Raw genomic sequence first — 16276 nt, forward strand, 5'->3', positions numbered from 1 at the left:
GCCATCGGCTGGGTACCTCACCCCACCCCATGTGTCCACAAGCTTCTTTGTCAAAGGGTTAAGGCCACCTCCTTTGTGATGCCGTGGAGGATGCTGGGATGGAGCTGCAGCCACCCCGTTGATGGCTCTTGCCTGGCAGCAATATAACGCCCACCAGAACCCTCACTGCCACATCTCTGGGGACGGGCAATGACAGCCCAAGGGGCCATGCATGGAGCACGTACACGGGCAGACACTCTGCTGAGCATTTAATGCTCATCACAACCCCGAGGGCTGAGTGGCATTGTGGGGTCTGTTTCACAGATTGGAGACTGAGGCTCGGCAAGGTTGAGCTGCTTGCCCAGGGTCACCCTGATCTTCTGTGGCAGAGACGGCATTTGCATCCAATCCTACCAACTCCCACCCAGCCCTCCCTCCTCTCGCACTGTGAGCCCCATCTCTCTGTGTGGAAGGACCCTCCCATCCTGCATTCAGGCACTGGGAGGCCAGCGCATGCAAGGGATGCTGGCCAGCAGAGGAGGGGTGTGGAGGGGTGGGGCGGGTCAAGGAAGGAGTGTCATCCAGCATTGGGTGCAGCACAGAGGGTCTAACTCCACCCCACCCACCCCACCCACCCCACCCTATGCTGAGTCCCCTCCCCCAGCAACCCCAGCAGCTACAGGGAGAGAAGGCCTGGCTGTGGGGGTCCCACACCCCTCAGGAAAGGGAGGACTCAAGTCTGCCCACCTGTCCCAGGCTGGGCACCTCCCACAGATGCTGCTGCTTCTGCCTAGGGCATCTGCCAGGGCCTGTGCACCAGCCCCGCACAGCCCAGTGTCCAAAGTTCCAGCCACTTGACACAGTGATTGGAGGTCAGCATGGAAGCCAGAGCCTGGGCCCCCTGGGACAGAGAGGGGCCTGAGGGCCTGGTGCTCCCTAGGACTGAAGGCCCCACACATAGCTGCTCACTACCCTGGCTCCTGTTCCCAGGGCTCTGCCCACTCGATGCCCTCCACCTGGAAGGCCCTCCCCTTCCCACAGGCCCAGGGGATGCCTGCTTCTCCATCTAGGCTCCACCAGACCTCCTGGAGCCTTCCCTCATTCCCCAGTGCATTAGGGGGATCCCCAGCCCCTCGAGTGATTTCCGTCACAGTCTGGATCCCATCTGCCACCCAGATGTGGGGGATGGGACATACCCGGCACAGATCAAGGCTGGGGAATGTGTGGGATGGGCTCAGGGAGGGCCACTCCCATGGCTGCTGCCTCCCAGGTCCTATGCTCCAAGCCTGGCCCAGGGTCCCTCCATGGGTACCTGGGGCCCCAGGCCACAAGGCCACAGGTTCAGCTCTGGAGCACTTCCCTGGCACAGAAAGCAGGAGGCAGGCACGACGTTGTGGGCCCGGGAAGACCTCAGGGAGAGGGTGTCCTTGACCAGCTCTCCAAGCCCACGGTGATTGATAGGAGACAAGGGCTAAGTGTGGCTGCCTCCCCAGGCACCGCCGCCTGCCTTCTCCCCTGCATCTGTCACTCCCCAGCCTTTTTCCCCTCTAGAGGCATTTCTTCCTGTGCCAGTAGCCACTCCTGCCCCATATACAGATGGGGACACCCAGACTCAGAGAAAGCAAGTCCTTTCCTCAAAGTCACACAGCTAGAAGTAGCTGATCCTGGCAGAGCCAGGCTTAGGACCTGCCTGTCTGACAACAAAGTATATACTGTGTCTTTTCTATTGCATCGCAGACCATGTATGTTTTATGAACATTTTATAGGGGAAAATACTGAAATCATTCTAAGTTCTATGCAATCATTAGTTTACTTTCTCCCATGGGTTCTGAAAACCCAGCCCCGATCCCAATTCAGGAAGGGGTGGGACACCCCTCCTTAGACTGTTTGGCTGGGTTTTTGCATTTTAATATCATTCTGGAAGCGTGTTCTGATGGTGGAACAACTGATGCTGCCAAGAGCATTTCTGAGAGGGGACGGGGCCAGAGGGGCTGCCGGCTGCCCTGCAGGTGTCCCACGGAGGGATGTACTCTCTGCTGGACATGGGTCCCCTGACCCCCCACCCCTGCCTAGAAGTCCACAAGGTGAGAGACAGACCTGAACCCCCTGACTGGGCACCTGCTGTCTGAAGGTTGGAGTCCGAACCCCGGTCCAAACCCCCCTCGGCCCCCAGGATCCCTTCTTCCTGAAGCTTTCCTTGGCCCCTCCTCTGGGCTCTGCCATCACCATGGCACCCTCTCAAAGTACCTATAACCGTGTCACCCCCAAGGAAGTGAGGCCAAAGGGCAGGGGAGAGGGGCTGCTCCTGCCTGTGCCCCAGGGCCCAGCAGAGGGAGGGTGTGGAGGAAGGGAGGCCCAGGGCAACTGGGCGTTGGGGCTGAGCCCAGGGCTGGGGTGGAGCTGGACCCTGCCCTTAGTGTCCCTTTAACGCTGCTGGCCTGGCCTGGCCTGGGCCCCTGCTTTGTCTCCTGTTGAGCTGGGGCTGCAGCTGCTGTGCTGACTCCTGCTCCCAGCAGCCAGCAGGAGCTGACAGCAGGGGCTCCCCAGGGGCCGGGACAGGCTCGGGGCTTCTCGATTACAAAACTGAGAAGTATGTGATGACCAGGAAGTGGTGGGTGGGCGCCCTGCAGAGGCTGCTGCAGCTCGGGGTCCTGGTCTGCGTGGTGGGTGAGAGAATGGCTCCTGGGTGGGTTGGCTGGAGGGACCGTGACTGGTCCTGCTGGGCTGAGGGTTGGGGGTCCGACTCTTCAGGGGCCAGGCTGGTGGTGGTGGAGGGGGCATGTTGGAACAGGGTAGGGGCAGAAGGAAGGCTCTCTGTCTGTCTAGAGGCCAGCAGGGACAAGAGCGAGCCATGTGCTTGTGTCCTCCTGTGTGCCCACTTACCTCCTTTCCTGGGCCTTGTCGCCCCGTGCTGGGCTCTGGGCACAGAGCAGGATGGTCTTGCCCTGCCCAGGAGGCCCTGGGAGGGCAGGAGGTAGTCCCTGACCCCTGTGAGAACTGCAGCCCAGAGGTCCCTGAGAAAGGCCACCAGCTGTGCCAGGTCAGGGGAGCCTTTGAGGAGGAGCTGGTGTGGCTGGGGCAGGGGAGGGTGAGGCTGGTGAGGGAGGAGGTGGGCATCTCAGTCTGAGCGCATGGCTCTCTGATGCATGGCTGCACTCTCCGGCCTGTGCAGGGTGTTTGGGTGGAAATGAGGCTGGAGAAGAGGCGGGGCCTTAATGCTGTGCTGGGAGCCTATAGGGTGTGTAGGGGCTGAGTGGGTGGGGCCAGCTCTACTCCTGGTCACCCTGTGCAGTGGACATGCCACACTGCCCATCACCTCCTCCCAAGGTGGGCCCTCCTTGCCAAAAAAGGCTACCAGGAGCAGGCCCTGGACCCTCAGGTTTCTGTCATCACCAAACTCAAAGGGGTTTCTGTGATCCAGAAAAGGAGCTGGGACATGATGACTTCGTGAAGCCACCACAAGTGGGTGTGTGGGTGCTGCTGCCAGGCGCTCACATCTCTGACCCCACCCCTGCAGCCTGTATGTGCAAGAGGGGATGTGATGCCAGATGGGGTGCTGGCGCTGTCGCAGGGCTGGGCTCAGGAAGGGCCTCACAGAGGAGTGGCCGTGGACAGGCTCTTGGGGATGTGTAAGAGGTTTCCAGGTGGACAGGGGAGGGGCCAGGAAGCCAGGCCAGAGGGACTGCATTTACAAAGGGGAATCTGGAAGAACGGAGGGTCTGAGGGCTCCAGCCTTCAGCTGGAGGGAGTGGTGAGGGCATGGGGACAGGGCCTAGAGCTCCTGAATGCTCCCTCCTTGCCCTGGGCCCTGTGCTCTGATTGCCCCATGCTGCCTTCCGGCCCCTCCTCCCTCCACCCAGATCCTCCATAGTCCCGTTTCCTCTGTTCTGCTGATGCCCACACTGTACCCCAGGGACACCTGCCCCAGCATAGCCGCCTCCTGGTGCACACCCGCCTCGTCCAAGGGAACCCTCTCCCTCTCCCAGGGGGTCCTCTTTTCATCCAATGAGGCCATTATGTCCCCGGGGCCAACGCTGGACTTGGCTTGACACCTCCCCCCACCCTGTCCATTCTGTCTGTGACAGTTTCCCTGCTGCCACCGTTGTCCCTGTGGTCTTCCTGTGGGCCCCAGGTGAGCTCATGCAGCAGCCAGGCTGAACTTTCACAGGTGACACAATCAGACCTGCCAGCTGTTGCTTGCCAACCTTGGAGGCTCCCTTCCATGATGGTGGCCACCTAGTCCCTGCAGATCCTGACCGCTGCCCCCAGCTGCCCTCTGCCCAACCCTACCCTCCCTTCCTGGGTGTGCAGCCCCGACACATGCAGGCTGTCATGGGCATCACATGGTGCCAGCCACCCTTCCCCACAGCCCCTGCCTTTTCCCAGGCAGAGCTCACTACCTGCTCCCCTGGCCCCATGCCATGTGTGTAATGAGAGGTCCACCTCCCCATTAGCCTGGGCGGGCACCCAGCCCAATTTAGCTCTGGATCCTCAGTGCCTAGAGCAGTAGGCTCATGGAGAATTCTGGTTGAGTGAATGAGAGTGAATAAAGAAAAATTCTTGCCCCAAAGAGGCAGACAGACAGGGGCTCAGAAATGGCTGGAAACCCAGCCAGCCTCCTGTCTCAGCCTCAACTTGCCTCACTGGAGGCACAGGGTTGTCCTGGGGCACAGGATGGGACAGGACCCCTTCCCTCCCAAACCCACCTGCCAGCTTCTGGCCTCTCCCATCAAGGAACCAAGCAGGGCCAACCCTGAACCCTGCCTTCCAGGGAGAGAATGTGCTCTTCTTGGTGACCAATTTCCTTGTGACACTAGAATGAGGTCAGAGCAGATGCCGAGAGGTCAGGCTGCCTGGGAGCCACTCAGTGTGTCCCTGGTTCCTCCACCAGCCCTGGGTCACAGCTGTGTCCCCCCTTCTCCTTCCCAGCTGCCTGAGGCTCAGCATGTGCTGCTGTAGCCCAGGCTCTGAGCTGAGACCTTTCCTGAGTCATTTCATATTGTCTCCCAAGCACCCTGCCTGGCAGGAATTACTGCAGGCCCCATTGAAGAGGAGAAGACTGAGGCTCAGCCAGCCTGAGGCACTGACCCAAGGCCTCCAGTGTGTGGGGGTCGGGAGTCTGCACCTCAGAGCATTCTGTTTCCAGATCCTTCCACTGCTGTTCTCTGTGAGTTTCCAGGCCCCTCCCCACCCTGGCCCCTCCTCTGGGCACTCTCCAGGTTGTCAGTGTAACACCCACAACTGGACACAATGCTTAAGTGGGCTCTAATAGCAAGAGCCAAGCTGGAAGATCACCTCCCCTTTTCTATGCCTAGCCTCTGTTAATGTGTCCCAGGGCAGCTTCCATTTTTGTGGGCAAACACAGCACACTCCTTATGTGGAGCGCAGGGTCACTTATGATCTCTGGGTATTTTTCTCGACAAGTGTGGTCAAGCTAGAGTGGGCCACTCTCTTCTTGCCTGTTCATGTGGAAACACAGACTCTTCCTCCAAATCCCACCATTTCCTCTCACCTGGGGACATCCCAGGGGCCCAGTGACTCTCACAGATCACACCCACTCTTCTCCCCAGCTGTGGATATTTTTCCCAATATTTTTATTTCCATAAAATATGTGTAACATAAAATTTACCATCTTAACCACTTTTACATGCCCAGTTGCCCAGTTGCCCAGTTGTGGATTTTGTGTGAACAGTTGGGACCCAAGACATAGCCCTGGAAGCCTACTTCCATGGTGATGTCTTTCTTTCTGACCAACACTGAATTGCTTGCTGGGCTGGAGGGTAACTGTGTGGCCTCTGTCCCCTGAGTCCTGGTCTTTGGTCCCACCACAGTGGCTGGGGTGCCACATGTGCCTGATTGGCCCGTCCACAATGAGGTGAGGCACGTGCACAGAGGATGTGCTGACGTTCAGAAACACACACAATGTCCTTCCCTTTCTAAATGTTCAGAGACGTCTGGTTAATGTTCAGTTTGTAGACTGTCCTGAAATTGTGCTGGGGCCATGGCTGTGTGTTTTCTGGAATCCGTGTGGTCCTCTTTGCTCCTCTCCAGGCTTCTGGCCCTTCCTTGAAACTGCCGGGGCTGGGTAATCCACCAGATCTGACAAGTTGGCTTCCTGAGAATAGCAGAGTTCCTGTCAGCTCCTCTCAGAGGCCTGGTCATCTGGTCCCTCCCAGCACATGCACTGTGTCCTTGTAGTGTCACAGCCTCCAGCAAACAGCTGTCAAACCTTTCCCAGACCAGGCTGGCAAAACTCCACCATCCCCACCTCACAGAGCTCCTGCATAGACAGTGCAGCTAAGGCGGCTGGTCCTACGATGGGGGCAGAAGCTACAGCTGGGAGACGCAGGGAGGCAAGTCAGGCCACCCGGGGCCTTGGGAAGGGTTTCCTGCAGGGTGTGAGGCTGGAGGGGGATCTTGAGGATGTCCAGGCAGAGGGGGCTGCATGGACAAAGGCCCTGAGCTGTATGAGATGAGGCCCCTCAAAGGCTCCCTGCACTGAGTAGGGTTGTCCCTAGGTTTGGACTGGGCCAGGAAGGGTGTCCTCCTGTATCACAGGGCCTGTGAGCTCGTCTCAGGAGCTGAAGTGGATCCAGCAGCAGCGGAGCCACAGACAGGCTCAGGAGAGGGGTGCGCAATCATCTGTGCATTGGGATGGACCATGTGGGCTGCTGGAGGGAGGTGGATGGAGGCAGAGGTGGGGCCTGTGCTGGTCACCATGGGGTCTGGTCGGAGGAGACGGTGACCCAGCCTGGGTGGAGAGGAGGGGCAGACTCAGGACATAGGTAGGGACAGAGAGGCAGAGCAGGTGACGCCATGCTGTCCCAGCCCACTTCTCACAGTCCCACCCTCACGAAGTCCCACCATCTCCTTTGGCTTCTTCCCAGCCCTTCCTGCCATGCTGGTGCTGTGTTCCTTCTGCTGCCCCTGAGCCAGGGGCCCTGGACAGCAGCATCCACCCTCTGCCTGGCAGAGCCATGTCTGTGCCAGTGCCCAATGCTAGAGGGTGCTTCCTCTCTGGGGTCTGGGTCTCCCAGAGAGCTCAGCCCCGCTCCCTTCTGGCTGATGCCCAGAACTCTGTGACCCTGTGCAGGCACTGATGTCCCTGTTTACAGCAGAACAAGCCAGGAAGAGACTGGCCTGTGGTCCCTTGGCAAGTGTGTGGCGTCCCACTTCCCTAGAGGCTCTGAGGATGGTCCCGCCCTTTGTGTGCCACGCCCAGCACATCCACCCTGGTCTGGCTCACCCTCCCAGAGTCCCTCCACTTTCCCTATTCTGTCTGAATTGGACCAGAGGAGCTGGGCCTGGAGGAGTCACTTCTGCTCCCCCAGGGACAGAGCTGTCAGGAGGGAAGGAGTCTCCCTCTGCCTTGGGAGACAGCGCTGCACCCCTATATGGCTGGGGGGTTGTTCGCCCTCCCCCTCTGACCACCTCCTTTTATCTGCACCCTCCAGCTTGCCCATGTGCCCCAAACTCAGGGAACCTGGGGACTAAGCAGGGGAAGGCATGTCCCCGTGGACTGCAGGGTTGGGTCATGCAGGGGAGACACCTCCTGGGCCTGGACAGCTCTGCTCTCTCACCATCTCAGCCCCCTCCATCCCACTGGGGACCTGCTGGGTGATGAGGACTGTCCTGAAGGGGAGACGGGGATGCACAGCCACGGTAACTGTGGGCCCTGTCTTCCAGCGCCTCCACTGGGATGGGGGTTCAGGGGGCTGGGCTGGGACCCTGGGTGGCTCCCTTGTCCAGGCCTGGTGGTGCCTCTGCATCTCTTCTTTCTGCCAGCAGCCCCCTGCCCACTCCCTTCCCAGGCCCTGTGGGGATTGCAGGCCTGGACTTTGTCTTGCGTTTTCAAGGTACAAAACTGTGCCAGTGTGTGATCTTCAATGGGACCCACAGGACGTAAGATCTGGAGCTGGTGCCCCATGAAGAGTGACACTGTGCCTGTGTAAGTGTCTCTGACACCCAAAGCAGGGTTTCAGGAGCAGCAGAGCCTGCCCTTACCTCCCCCACCTGCAGGAAGCCCCTGCTGGTCCAGGCTGAGACCTTCACGCTATTCATCAAAAACACTGTCACCTTCAGCAAATTCAACTTCTCCAACTTAGCATGGTGGATCCTGGCTGGCCCAGATCCTCCTTGTCCCCTCCTGGCCTGACTCCCCAGCCCCACCCCCTCTCAGGTCCAATGCTTTGGAGACCTGGGACACCACCTATTTCAACTGCTGCCACTACAACCCACGCTTCAGCCTCTGCTGCCCTGTATTCGGCATCAGGGACCTCGTGGCCACAGGTGGAGGGGTCTTTGAGGACCTGGCGTTGCTGGTGGCCTCGTGGCTGGCAGAGTTCTAGGGGCACTCAGGGGCCCGTGTGCTGGTGGAGCAGTGATGCGCTGTGTGCAGGGCGGTGCTGTGGCATCCACGTCCGCTGGGATTGTGACCTGGATGTCGGGGGCTCCGACTGCCGGCCTCATGACTAGTTCCAGCTGCAGGAGAGGAGCTCCAACTTCAGGTGTGGCCCCACTGCCCACCCACTGCTCCTCAGCCAGGTCCTCCCCAACCTGTCCTCCTGTGGCAGCCAGGACAGACCACAGCCTGGCCCATCTCTCTGGATGCTGTGCTGTGTGTGTGAGGGGGTCCCAGGGCAGGAGGGGTCTCTCAGCTCCAGGTCCCCCAGCACAGCCTCTGTCCAGCCTCCCTCCTAAGCCCTTTGGCCTCCACCCCATCTGTCCGCACACCCTGCTGCAGCTGGGACCCCTCAGACCAGCCCCTCCTCCACTCCACCCTGCCTCCAGCACCTCCCTCCACGGCACCGGGGCTTTCTTTTTACTTTTCCCTTAAGGTTTTATCTAAAAATTACAAGAATCTCCAGAAAACTTCAAGGATCAGTACCGTGAAAACCCATTATAGCCTTCATCTGGGTTCTCCAGGTTTTTTGTTTTGTTTTTTTTTTGTTTTTTTACATTCTGCCCTGTTTCCTTTCTTTCTCCCTCTGTAGAGAACCAGGTATATTTAGATGGATTTCACAGCAAACTGTTGGAAAGTAAGTGGTAGATATCTGGACACTCACCCCTCTCAATGCTGTCTTGAGACTGAGGACCTTCCCTAGGTGATTGCTGTCCTCTTGTTACACTCAGGGAATGTAACATTGGCAGATAAACTGAATGTTTAGATTTCCCCAGCTGTGCCAATAATAGTTCTCAGTCTTTTTATTTTCCAATCCAGGGTTCACTCAAGGCACTTACATTGTAAGTACTGTTATGTCTTTGTCTCCTAAGCAGACCTGTCTCATCCTTCTGGACACTTTGTGTCACCTTGTCACCCTCATGCATACATGCACACAGCCACCAGGTGTGGAGGACATGTCCTGTGACACTGGCCGCTGGGCCCTCCTGGCCTTGCTTCACTGGCCTCCCAGTCCTTTGAACCCTGTGGGGCTGTACCAGCCCACGCCCTGCTCCCCTCACCTCTGTGCTCTACCCGCCCTCTGTCTCTGCCTAGAGCTCCTTCCTGAGCCCTGGGAATCCAGCCTGAGGGGCTCCCGGCAGGAAGTCTTCCCTGGTTCCTGGGGGAGAGTGAGTGCCCCTCTCTGGACCCCACAGCCCCAGGCCTGCCCCACCTTCCCCCCCACCCCCACTGCCAGTGTCTGTTTAGGGACCCTTCTGTCCCCATCCCCAGCAGGCAGGGAGCTTGTGAGAGGCAGGTCCCAGCTTGCTTGTCCCCTGTGTCCTCAGCAATGACACAGGGCTGAGACCCAGGACTCAGGCTGCGGTGGATGGAGTCAGTGGATGAGTAAGATGAGGCCTGTGAGGGCCAGGCTGCCCAAGAGTGGGCAGAGCAACCACTGGACTCTCTCCTGCCCCAGGACAGCCGCTCACTGGTGGGAGGTTTCAGGGATGGAGGCCCAGAGCCTGCTCAGCTCTACGGGATCTGCTTCGACATCCTTGTCACCGGGCAGGTAGGGGTCAGGCTGGGGCTGGTGGGGGCAGGCAGTGGTTAGGGGCAGGAGAGGGGGACAGCCACAGGCAGAGAGGCTCAGCCCAGGTCTCTCTCAGGCAGAGAAGTTCGGGCTCATCCCCACAACCCTCACTCTGAGCACCGGAGTGGCTGGGCTGGGTGTGGTGAGTCTGGCCAACATGGCTCCCTCGGGCTGCAGGCAAGCATGTGCCCCCCGAGTGAGCCCCAGAGCCCCCTGTGCTGACAGTGAGTCTCTGGGTGAGGGCTGGGGAGGCAGTGGGATGGCAGGTTGGGACCAGGCCATGGGTCTGCCCTGCCTCTCCCAGATCACCCCCTTCTGTGACCTGCTGCTATTGTACGTGGATGGAGAAGCCCATTTCTACTGGAGGACCAAGCATGAGGAGGGGGCTGCGGGCCTGCCTGACCCTGGGCTACACTTTGGAGGATGGTGGCTGGAGCCAGAACATGCTGTCCTCATCTGCAAGTGAAGTCCCAAAAGGGGACTGCCAGCCCTGAGCAAACAGGTGGCTTCCCCACCCCTACGTCCAGCTGCCCAGGTGCCTTAGAGGGGGCCCAGCACCTGTCCCCACTGCTGCTGCTGGGAGCTGGACACCGTCACCAGAGTGGGCCTGGCACCCACTTGCTGGCCCATTCCTGAGGCCTATAACCTTTCTCTGCTGGTTGGGGGTTGAGGGTTGGGGGTTGGGGGCTAGCAAGAGTGGGGACCCAAACTTGGGGCTTCATGGATGAAGCCATGGCTGGACCAGGGCAGGGGTGGGGGAGAATTCCACCCTTCAGCTCCCAGGCAGAGTGTCCTTCCCCCAGCTCCAGCCTGGCAGGTGCTACCTGGGGACCACAGAAGCCAGTTTCGTGTACAGACGGCAGGGAACTTGACGCAGGGTACTGTTCCTTTGGGGCTCTGGCTGGGGCTGGAGACCCTCTCCCAGGCTCCATCTCCAGTGTTCCCAGCATCTCCCCACTCTCTAGTTGTCCACCACACTGGCTGTGGTTGCCTCTGGCCATGCCTGGCTCCCAGCCCTCCTCCCCCTGCCGGCACCCCCCTCACAGGGAGAGCCCCTGCCCTCTCAGCTGCCCTGCACTTGGGTCTGTGCAGCCAAAGTCCAAGGCCAGGGAGAAGGCAGCCTGATGGGAGGAGCTGTGGCAGCTGCTCTGTGCTAGGTTCCCAGGGCAGGGCCCCTCCCAGCTCTAAGCCTCATCCATGGAGTGAGGAGTGCGGGGGGCAGATGATCTGACCCCCTAGGAATCCAGGCAAGGGCATGGGCATGTCTTGGGCCCCTACCAGCTCAGCTGATGAGCACCAGCCCATTCCTGGTGGCAGCCCTGGGGCTGTGGAGGGGTGGGATGGGGGAAGGGGAGGGGCTGAGCACGTGGGTATGGGTCCTTTGGGACCTTCCATCTGTCTCCTTGGTGACACCAGCCCAACGCCTTGGAACATGCTTACCAGGCTTCCTGGGAGCCATGGGGTGGGGGCTGTATATTTGGACACGTGTCACTGCTGCCCAAAGTCACAGCTAAGAACATGTCTGGGCAGCTACCCACTCAGCCTGAGGCAACTGCACGAGGACAACGCTCTGACCTAGACCCCAGGTGGAGTCCAGGGGCTGGAGAGAATGTCCCTAACAGAGGACACGGAGCCCCCAGCAGGCTGGCCTGGTTCTGGCTCTGGAATCCTCCTGGGGGCCTGAGTCCTGCCTGCTGGAGAATTTCCCCATATCCTGGTCCCTCAGTCAGGAGGGGAGGGACAGGGCTGCAGGAGCCAAGCTCTCTCTGAGTCCCAGGGAGGGGCAGGGTTTGGTGTACCTACCCCAGGGAGACAAGGGGCTGCCTCCTCATGGGTCCCTGGTGAGCAGGGCCAGGCTGGCAGCTTGCTGTTGAAGCGACATGTACCAGGCTGGGAGAGAGAGGCCTGGGGCTCAGGCTGGGTAGCATCTGGAATCATCTCACACCTGGAGCCTCAGCAAAGCCTTGGGGTCCCTGCTGCCTCTCACCCCCAGGGCAGTGTCCATGGAGTCAGGTTCAGAAGGGCCGGGGTGAGAGATCACAGCCCTGAGGCCTTGTTATTGGAGTGAGGTCACGTGTCCTTGGTTGTCCTTGGGGCCCAGAGAAAGTGATGTTGAGGCTGCAGAGAGTGGAGGAGTAAAGCTGCCAAAGCCAGCGGCTTACTGTGTGGTCCTCACAGGCAGGAACCGGGAGGGGGAGGCATCTATGGTAAATGGAGCATGGCCCTGGGGAGACCATGGGGGGTGCAGGGTGGGCCTGGGGACCCCAAAGCCTGGGGCCCCACTGCCACCAGGTGGGCTGAAGGTCCCTGGAGCAGGTCCAGGTGCCTGTGCACCCACCTGCCTGCCAGTGTCCTACCCTGAGCCTTTGTCACAAAGCCCTGAGGGGGTGGCAGGGAGAGAGGCGGCTGGAAGCTGTGGGCAGCCCTGAGCTGGGAAACAGCTGCTGCCTCAGTCTGCACGTGGGTGCATGCCCAGGGGACCATGTGGGCCATGTGAGCATGTTCCTGACAGGTGCTTGTGCCCGGGCAGGGGGGCCTCTCCATCCAGGGCAGGTGGACATGCCCTGCTCTCTGGGAGCCCTGGCAAACTGAGGGAAACCTGGAACTGCAGGTGGCCTCCTTGGGGTCCAGGCTCTGCTCTGTGGATGTGCCCCTGAGGGGACATGAGGGGAGCCAGGGAGGGAGCCTGGCCCTGCCCTGTCACGGAGCCTTCTGTGCCTGGTGTGTGCAGCTCCCCTCTGAGCTGAGCAGAGGGCACTGGCCTGAGTGCAGGACCCCAGGACCTAGGCCTGGCTGTGTCCCTGACTCAGGACTGTTCCTGTGCTGGTGCCTCCCCCTTACACAACCTCAGCCACTTTGCTCTGGATTGGGAATAATCATTTGGTTCCTGGGGGGCAGGTGAGGACTCTGTGCCAAAAGGAACACCACAGTGGACATGGCAGCAGGCCACTTGGCTGACTGAGCAGTTATTACTGTGGGTCCCTGGGACTCGAGGCTCCTCCCTGCCTGCCCTACTCTACCTGCCCAGGTAGCTGGAGTTGGTCATAAACCGGAAGGTGCTAAGCAGAGTCTACCACACCAGCGCTGGCCATGGCCCACTCCCAAAGACTCAAAGCTCGGCACCTGGGCTGAGGTCCTGAGGTCCTGAGGACCCCCCGGCATGGGCAGGTCTGCAAACCCGAGCTGCTCTGGACAGGTGGGGCTGCCAAGACCCTCTGGCTTCCCGAGGAGGTGTGGGAGGGTGGGCAGATCCCCAGTGGTCCTCATAGACTGGTGGGCTGCTCCGTGTGGCTTGGCTTCTGGGCCGATGACTGGCTGGGGGGTTGCAGGGCTGGCACCATCTCCTCCAGGCTGCCGCGTGGGACAGTCAACCCCGGCCACTCCTGCTTGTTCTCCTTGCTGTGCCAGATGCCATAGCCAAAATACACCATGAGTCCTGCAAGGGTGGCACAAGCCTGAGGGAAGTTCCCAGCCCTGCTTCCCTGCTTGCCCTCCTCCTGCAGCTCCCCCAGGGTCTCAGCCTGGCCCCCACTCACCTATCAGCAGCCAGATGGAAAAGACCAACCAGATCACATAGCTCAGGTGCAGCATGAGGAAGATGTTGAGGAGGATGCTCAGGGCGGGAGTCAGGGGCACCATGGGAACCTGAGGGGACAAGGGCAGGGCTGGGCTGGGATGCAAGGAAGGGCTGCTGGCCCAGGGCCTGATTTCTTGGGAGTCCACAGAGGCTTTCTCTGCCTCTGGAGATTCCCGAGACAAGGGCCCACCCGCCATGCAGAGAGAGGGGTGTAGGGCACTGGCCTCCCCCGCCCTGCGGCCCTGGTGCATCCTGCCATGGCAGAGGAGGAAGGGGCGAAGGGAGCCGGCTGGGCTGAGCGTGGTGGGCGCTGGCTGGAGGAAGTACCTGAAAGGTGTCCTGCTGGCGCTGCTGCTGGTGGGCCCCCAGGACGAGGAGACTGAGCAGAAAGGTGGCGGAGCTGAGCAGGAGCAGCAGGGTGTAGCCCCAGGGAGGGAGGTGCAGGGCCGAGTCCCCGAAGACCAGCACGCAGTCCAGGGTGATGGCCGAGGCCACCAGGACACCGAGCGCCCAAGCCACAGCGGCTCCAGGTCTGCACCCACCCATGAAGCGGAGGTAGGGCCTCAGGGCTGCTCGCAGCTGCCCAGGCTCAGGGCCTGAGGCCTGCTCTGTGCCCACAGGGCTGCCTGGGCCCTGAGAACTGGATGGAGGGGACTTTCGGAAGCGTAGAATAATAATGCTGGTGGGCACAAAGGTGTAGTCCATCAGTGCACCAATGGAATAGAACTGGACCAGTGCCTGGAGGTCCAGCAGCAGTGCCAGGAAAGCCATGAGGACCCCGAACACCAGGAGGGCCACCACGGGCACCTGTGTCTGGTGCTGTATATGGGCAAACCCCTGGAAGAAGAGCCCGTCGGCGGCCATGCCAGAGACCATGCGTGGCAGGAAGAAGATGTATTTGAGCAGGACAGTGGTCATGCCTGTGACAGAGGGTGGGAGACTGGTTAGCATGGTGGACAGGCTCTGGGGCAACTGCTGGGAGCCAGGGCATGGGTGGCCCCATGGGAACACGGGCATGGGTTTAGGCTCTGAGAGTGAGCCTGAGTGTATGTGGGTGCTGGATTGTTCCCCCTCACCACCCAGGAATGAGACAGCCCAGTTTAGGTGACAGGCCCACTGGAGAATCTGATAAGGGCTGAGTCCCTCTGCCTGGAAGGATCTGGAAGCACATGCCCAGAAATGACATTCTGTGTCCAACTGGGAGGGATGGTGAGTAGGTCCCTTCCCACAAGCCCAGGTGGAGAGTCTAATCATTAGCACCTTCCTGGGCCCAGGATACAACTGGGAGCACAGGCCCAGATGGAGATGTGTGCCCTGGAGGCTTAGGGCAGGGCCCCACCACTCTGTTCCCTCCCACCTTGCCCAGATGGGCCCCTTACCACAGATTGCACCAGCTGCCACAATGAAACCTGCCCAGCTATAGCCCCTCTGGTGGAAGGCATCAGCGAGCGCCCAGTCAGGGTCCAGGCTGTGCCAGGGCACCAGGAGGGTGAGGACTGTGGAGACAAGGATGTAGACACCAGCCTCCAGGCCAAGTGAGATGGCATTGGCCATGGGCACTGCTCGCTTCGGGTTCCGGGCCTCCTCACTGTAGTTAGCAATGACATGAAAGCCCATGAAGGCATAGAAGCAGGTGGCAGCACCGGCCATGATGCCAGAGAAGCCGAAGGGTGCAAAGCCACCCTCCTCAGTGCTCCAGTTGTGCGGACGGGCCAGGACAAACCCCAGGATGATGATGAAGAGGATGACAACTATGGTGATGACAGAGAAGATGTGGTTGAGCCAGGAAGAGACGCGGGCTCCACAGAAGATGAATGTAGAAGCCAAAAGAGGGATGGCAGCAGCCAAGAAGTCTGGGTACTGGGTGAGGTAGGCCACCTGCCAGATGCCAACATGGGCCTCAGTGAATCTGCAGATGCGGTGGCTAAAGATGGAGTCCAGGTAGCTGCTCCAGGCACGGGCCACGGCGGCACCAGTAATGAGGCACCTGAGGAGCATGTTCCAGCCAACGAGGAAGGCCCACAGCTCACCCATGGACACGTAGGTGAACAGGTAGGCAGAACCTCTGCGGGGCACATGCACCCCTAACTCCGTGTAGCATAGGGCTACCAGCAGGGAGGCGACGGCAGCCACGCCAAAGGACACAACCACTCCAGGGCCTGCCATCCCCTTGGCCACGGTGCCCATGAGCATGTACAGCCCCAAGCCCACCATGCCACCCACACCTAGCAGGATCAGGTCCATTGTGGTCAGGCGGCGCTGCAGCAATGTCTCCGTGGTGGGCTCCTCCAGTGTCTTCAGCCGGTTCAGCTTCTGGCAGAAGCGTGCCAGGCTGGCAGTGCTGGGCAGCACCCAGGACATGGTGGATGGCTGAGATGAGCACCAAGCCAGATGTCCACACCTACAAGAGCCAGAGGGAAGTGACAGACTGCCCTAGGTCCTGACGAGCCTTCAGTCCTTGTTCTGACCCTGCCCTGGGGACCCAAGCCTGGAACCACTGGCAGCTGCAGGGCTGGATGAGGCAGGCTCAGGGCCTGGCAGCAGGTGGGCAGGAGGCCACAGGGAAGCATGGGGATCCCTTTGAACTGCCTCCTGGGCAAGGGAGCTCAGGTGAATCAGGACCTGAGCATGTATGGGAGGGGCTCTGAGGTGGGGAGGAAGCAGCCCCAGGACCCCTGCACACAGATGTGCTACCACCCAGCCATTACAAGAGCTCATTTCAGCACACTCCCCTCCTCAGGTACCC

General features: G+C 60.2%; 1 protein-coding gene and 1 pseudogene across 1 annotated transcript; one reads left to right on the plus strand and one right to left on the minus strand.

Moving 5' to 3' along the window:
• The first annotated feature begins 29 nt into the window (after positions 1-29).
• On the plus strand, positions 30-10419 carry LOC139046039 (P2X purinoceptor 6-like; annotated as a pseudogene).
• A 2797-nt stretch (positions 10420-13216) lies between these two features.
• LOC139046040 (cationic amino acid transporter 4-like) lies at positions 13217-15891 on the minus strand. The gene is made up of 4 exons (XM_070516814.1): positions 14910-15891; positions 13858-14450; positions 13490-13598; positions 13217-13389 (listed from the first exon to the last, which is right to left on the minus strand). The coding sequence occupies exons 1-4, from the start codon at positions 15889-15891 to the stop codon at positions 13217-13219; spliced, it is 1857 nt and encodes a 618-aa protein (XP_070372915.1).
• Between the last annotated feature and the right edge of the window lie 385 nt (positions 15892-16276).

The sequence above is a fragment of the Equus asinus genome, chromosome 8 (assembly GCF_041296235.1).
Source record: "Equus asinus isolate D_3611 breed Donkey chromosome 8, EquAss-T2T_v2, whole genome shotgun sequence".
In the NCBI taxonomy this organism is placed as follows: domain Eukaryota; kingdom Metazoa; phylum Chordata; class Mammalia; order Perissodactyla; family Equidae; genus Equus; species Equus asinus.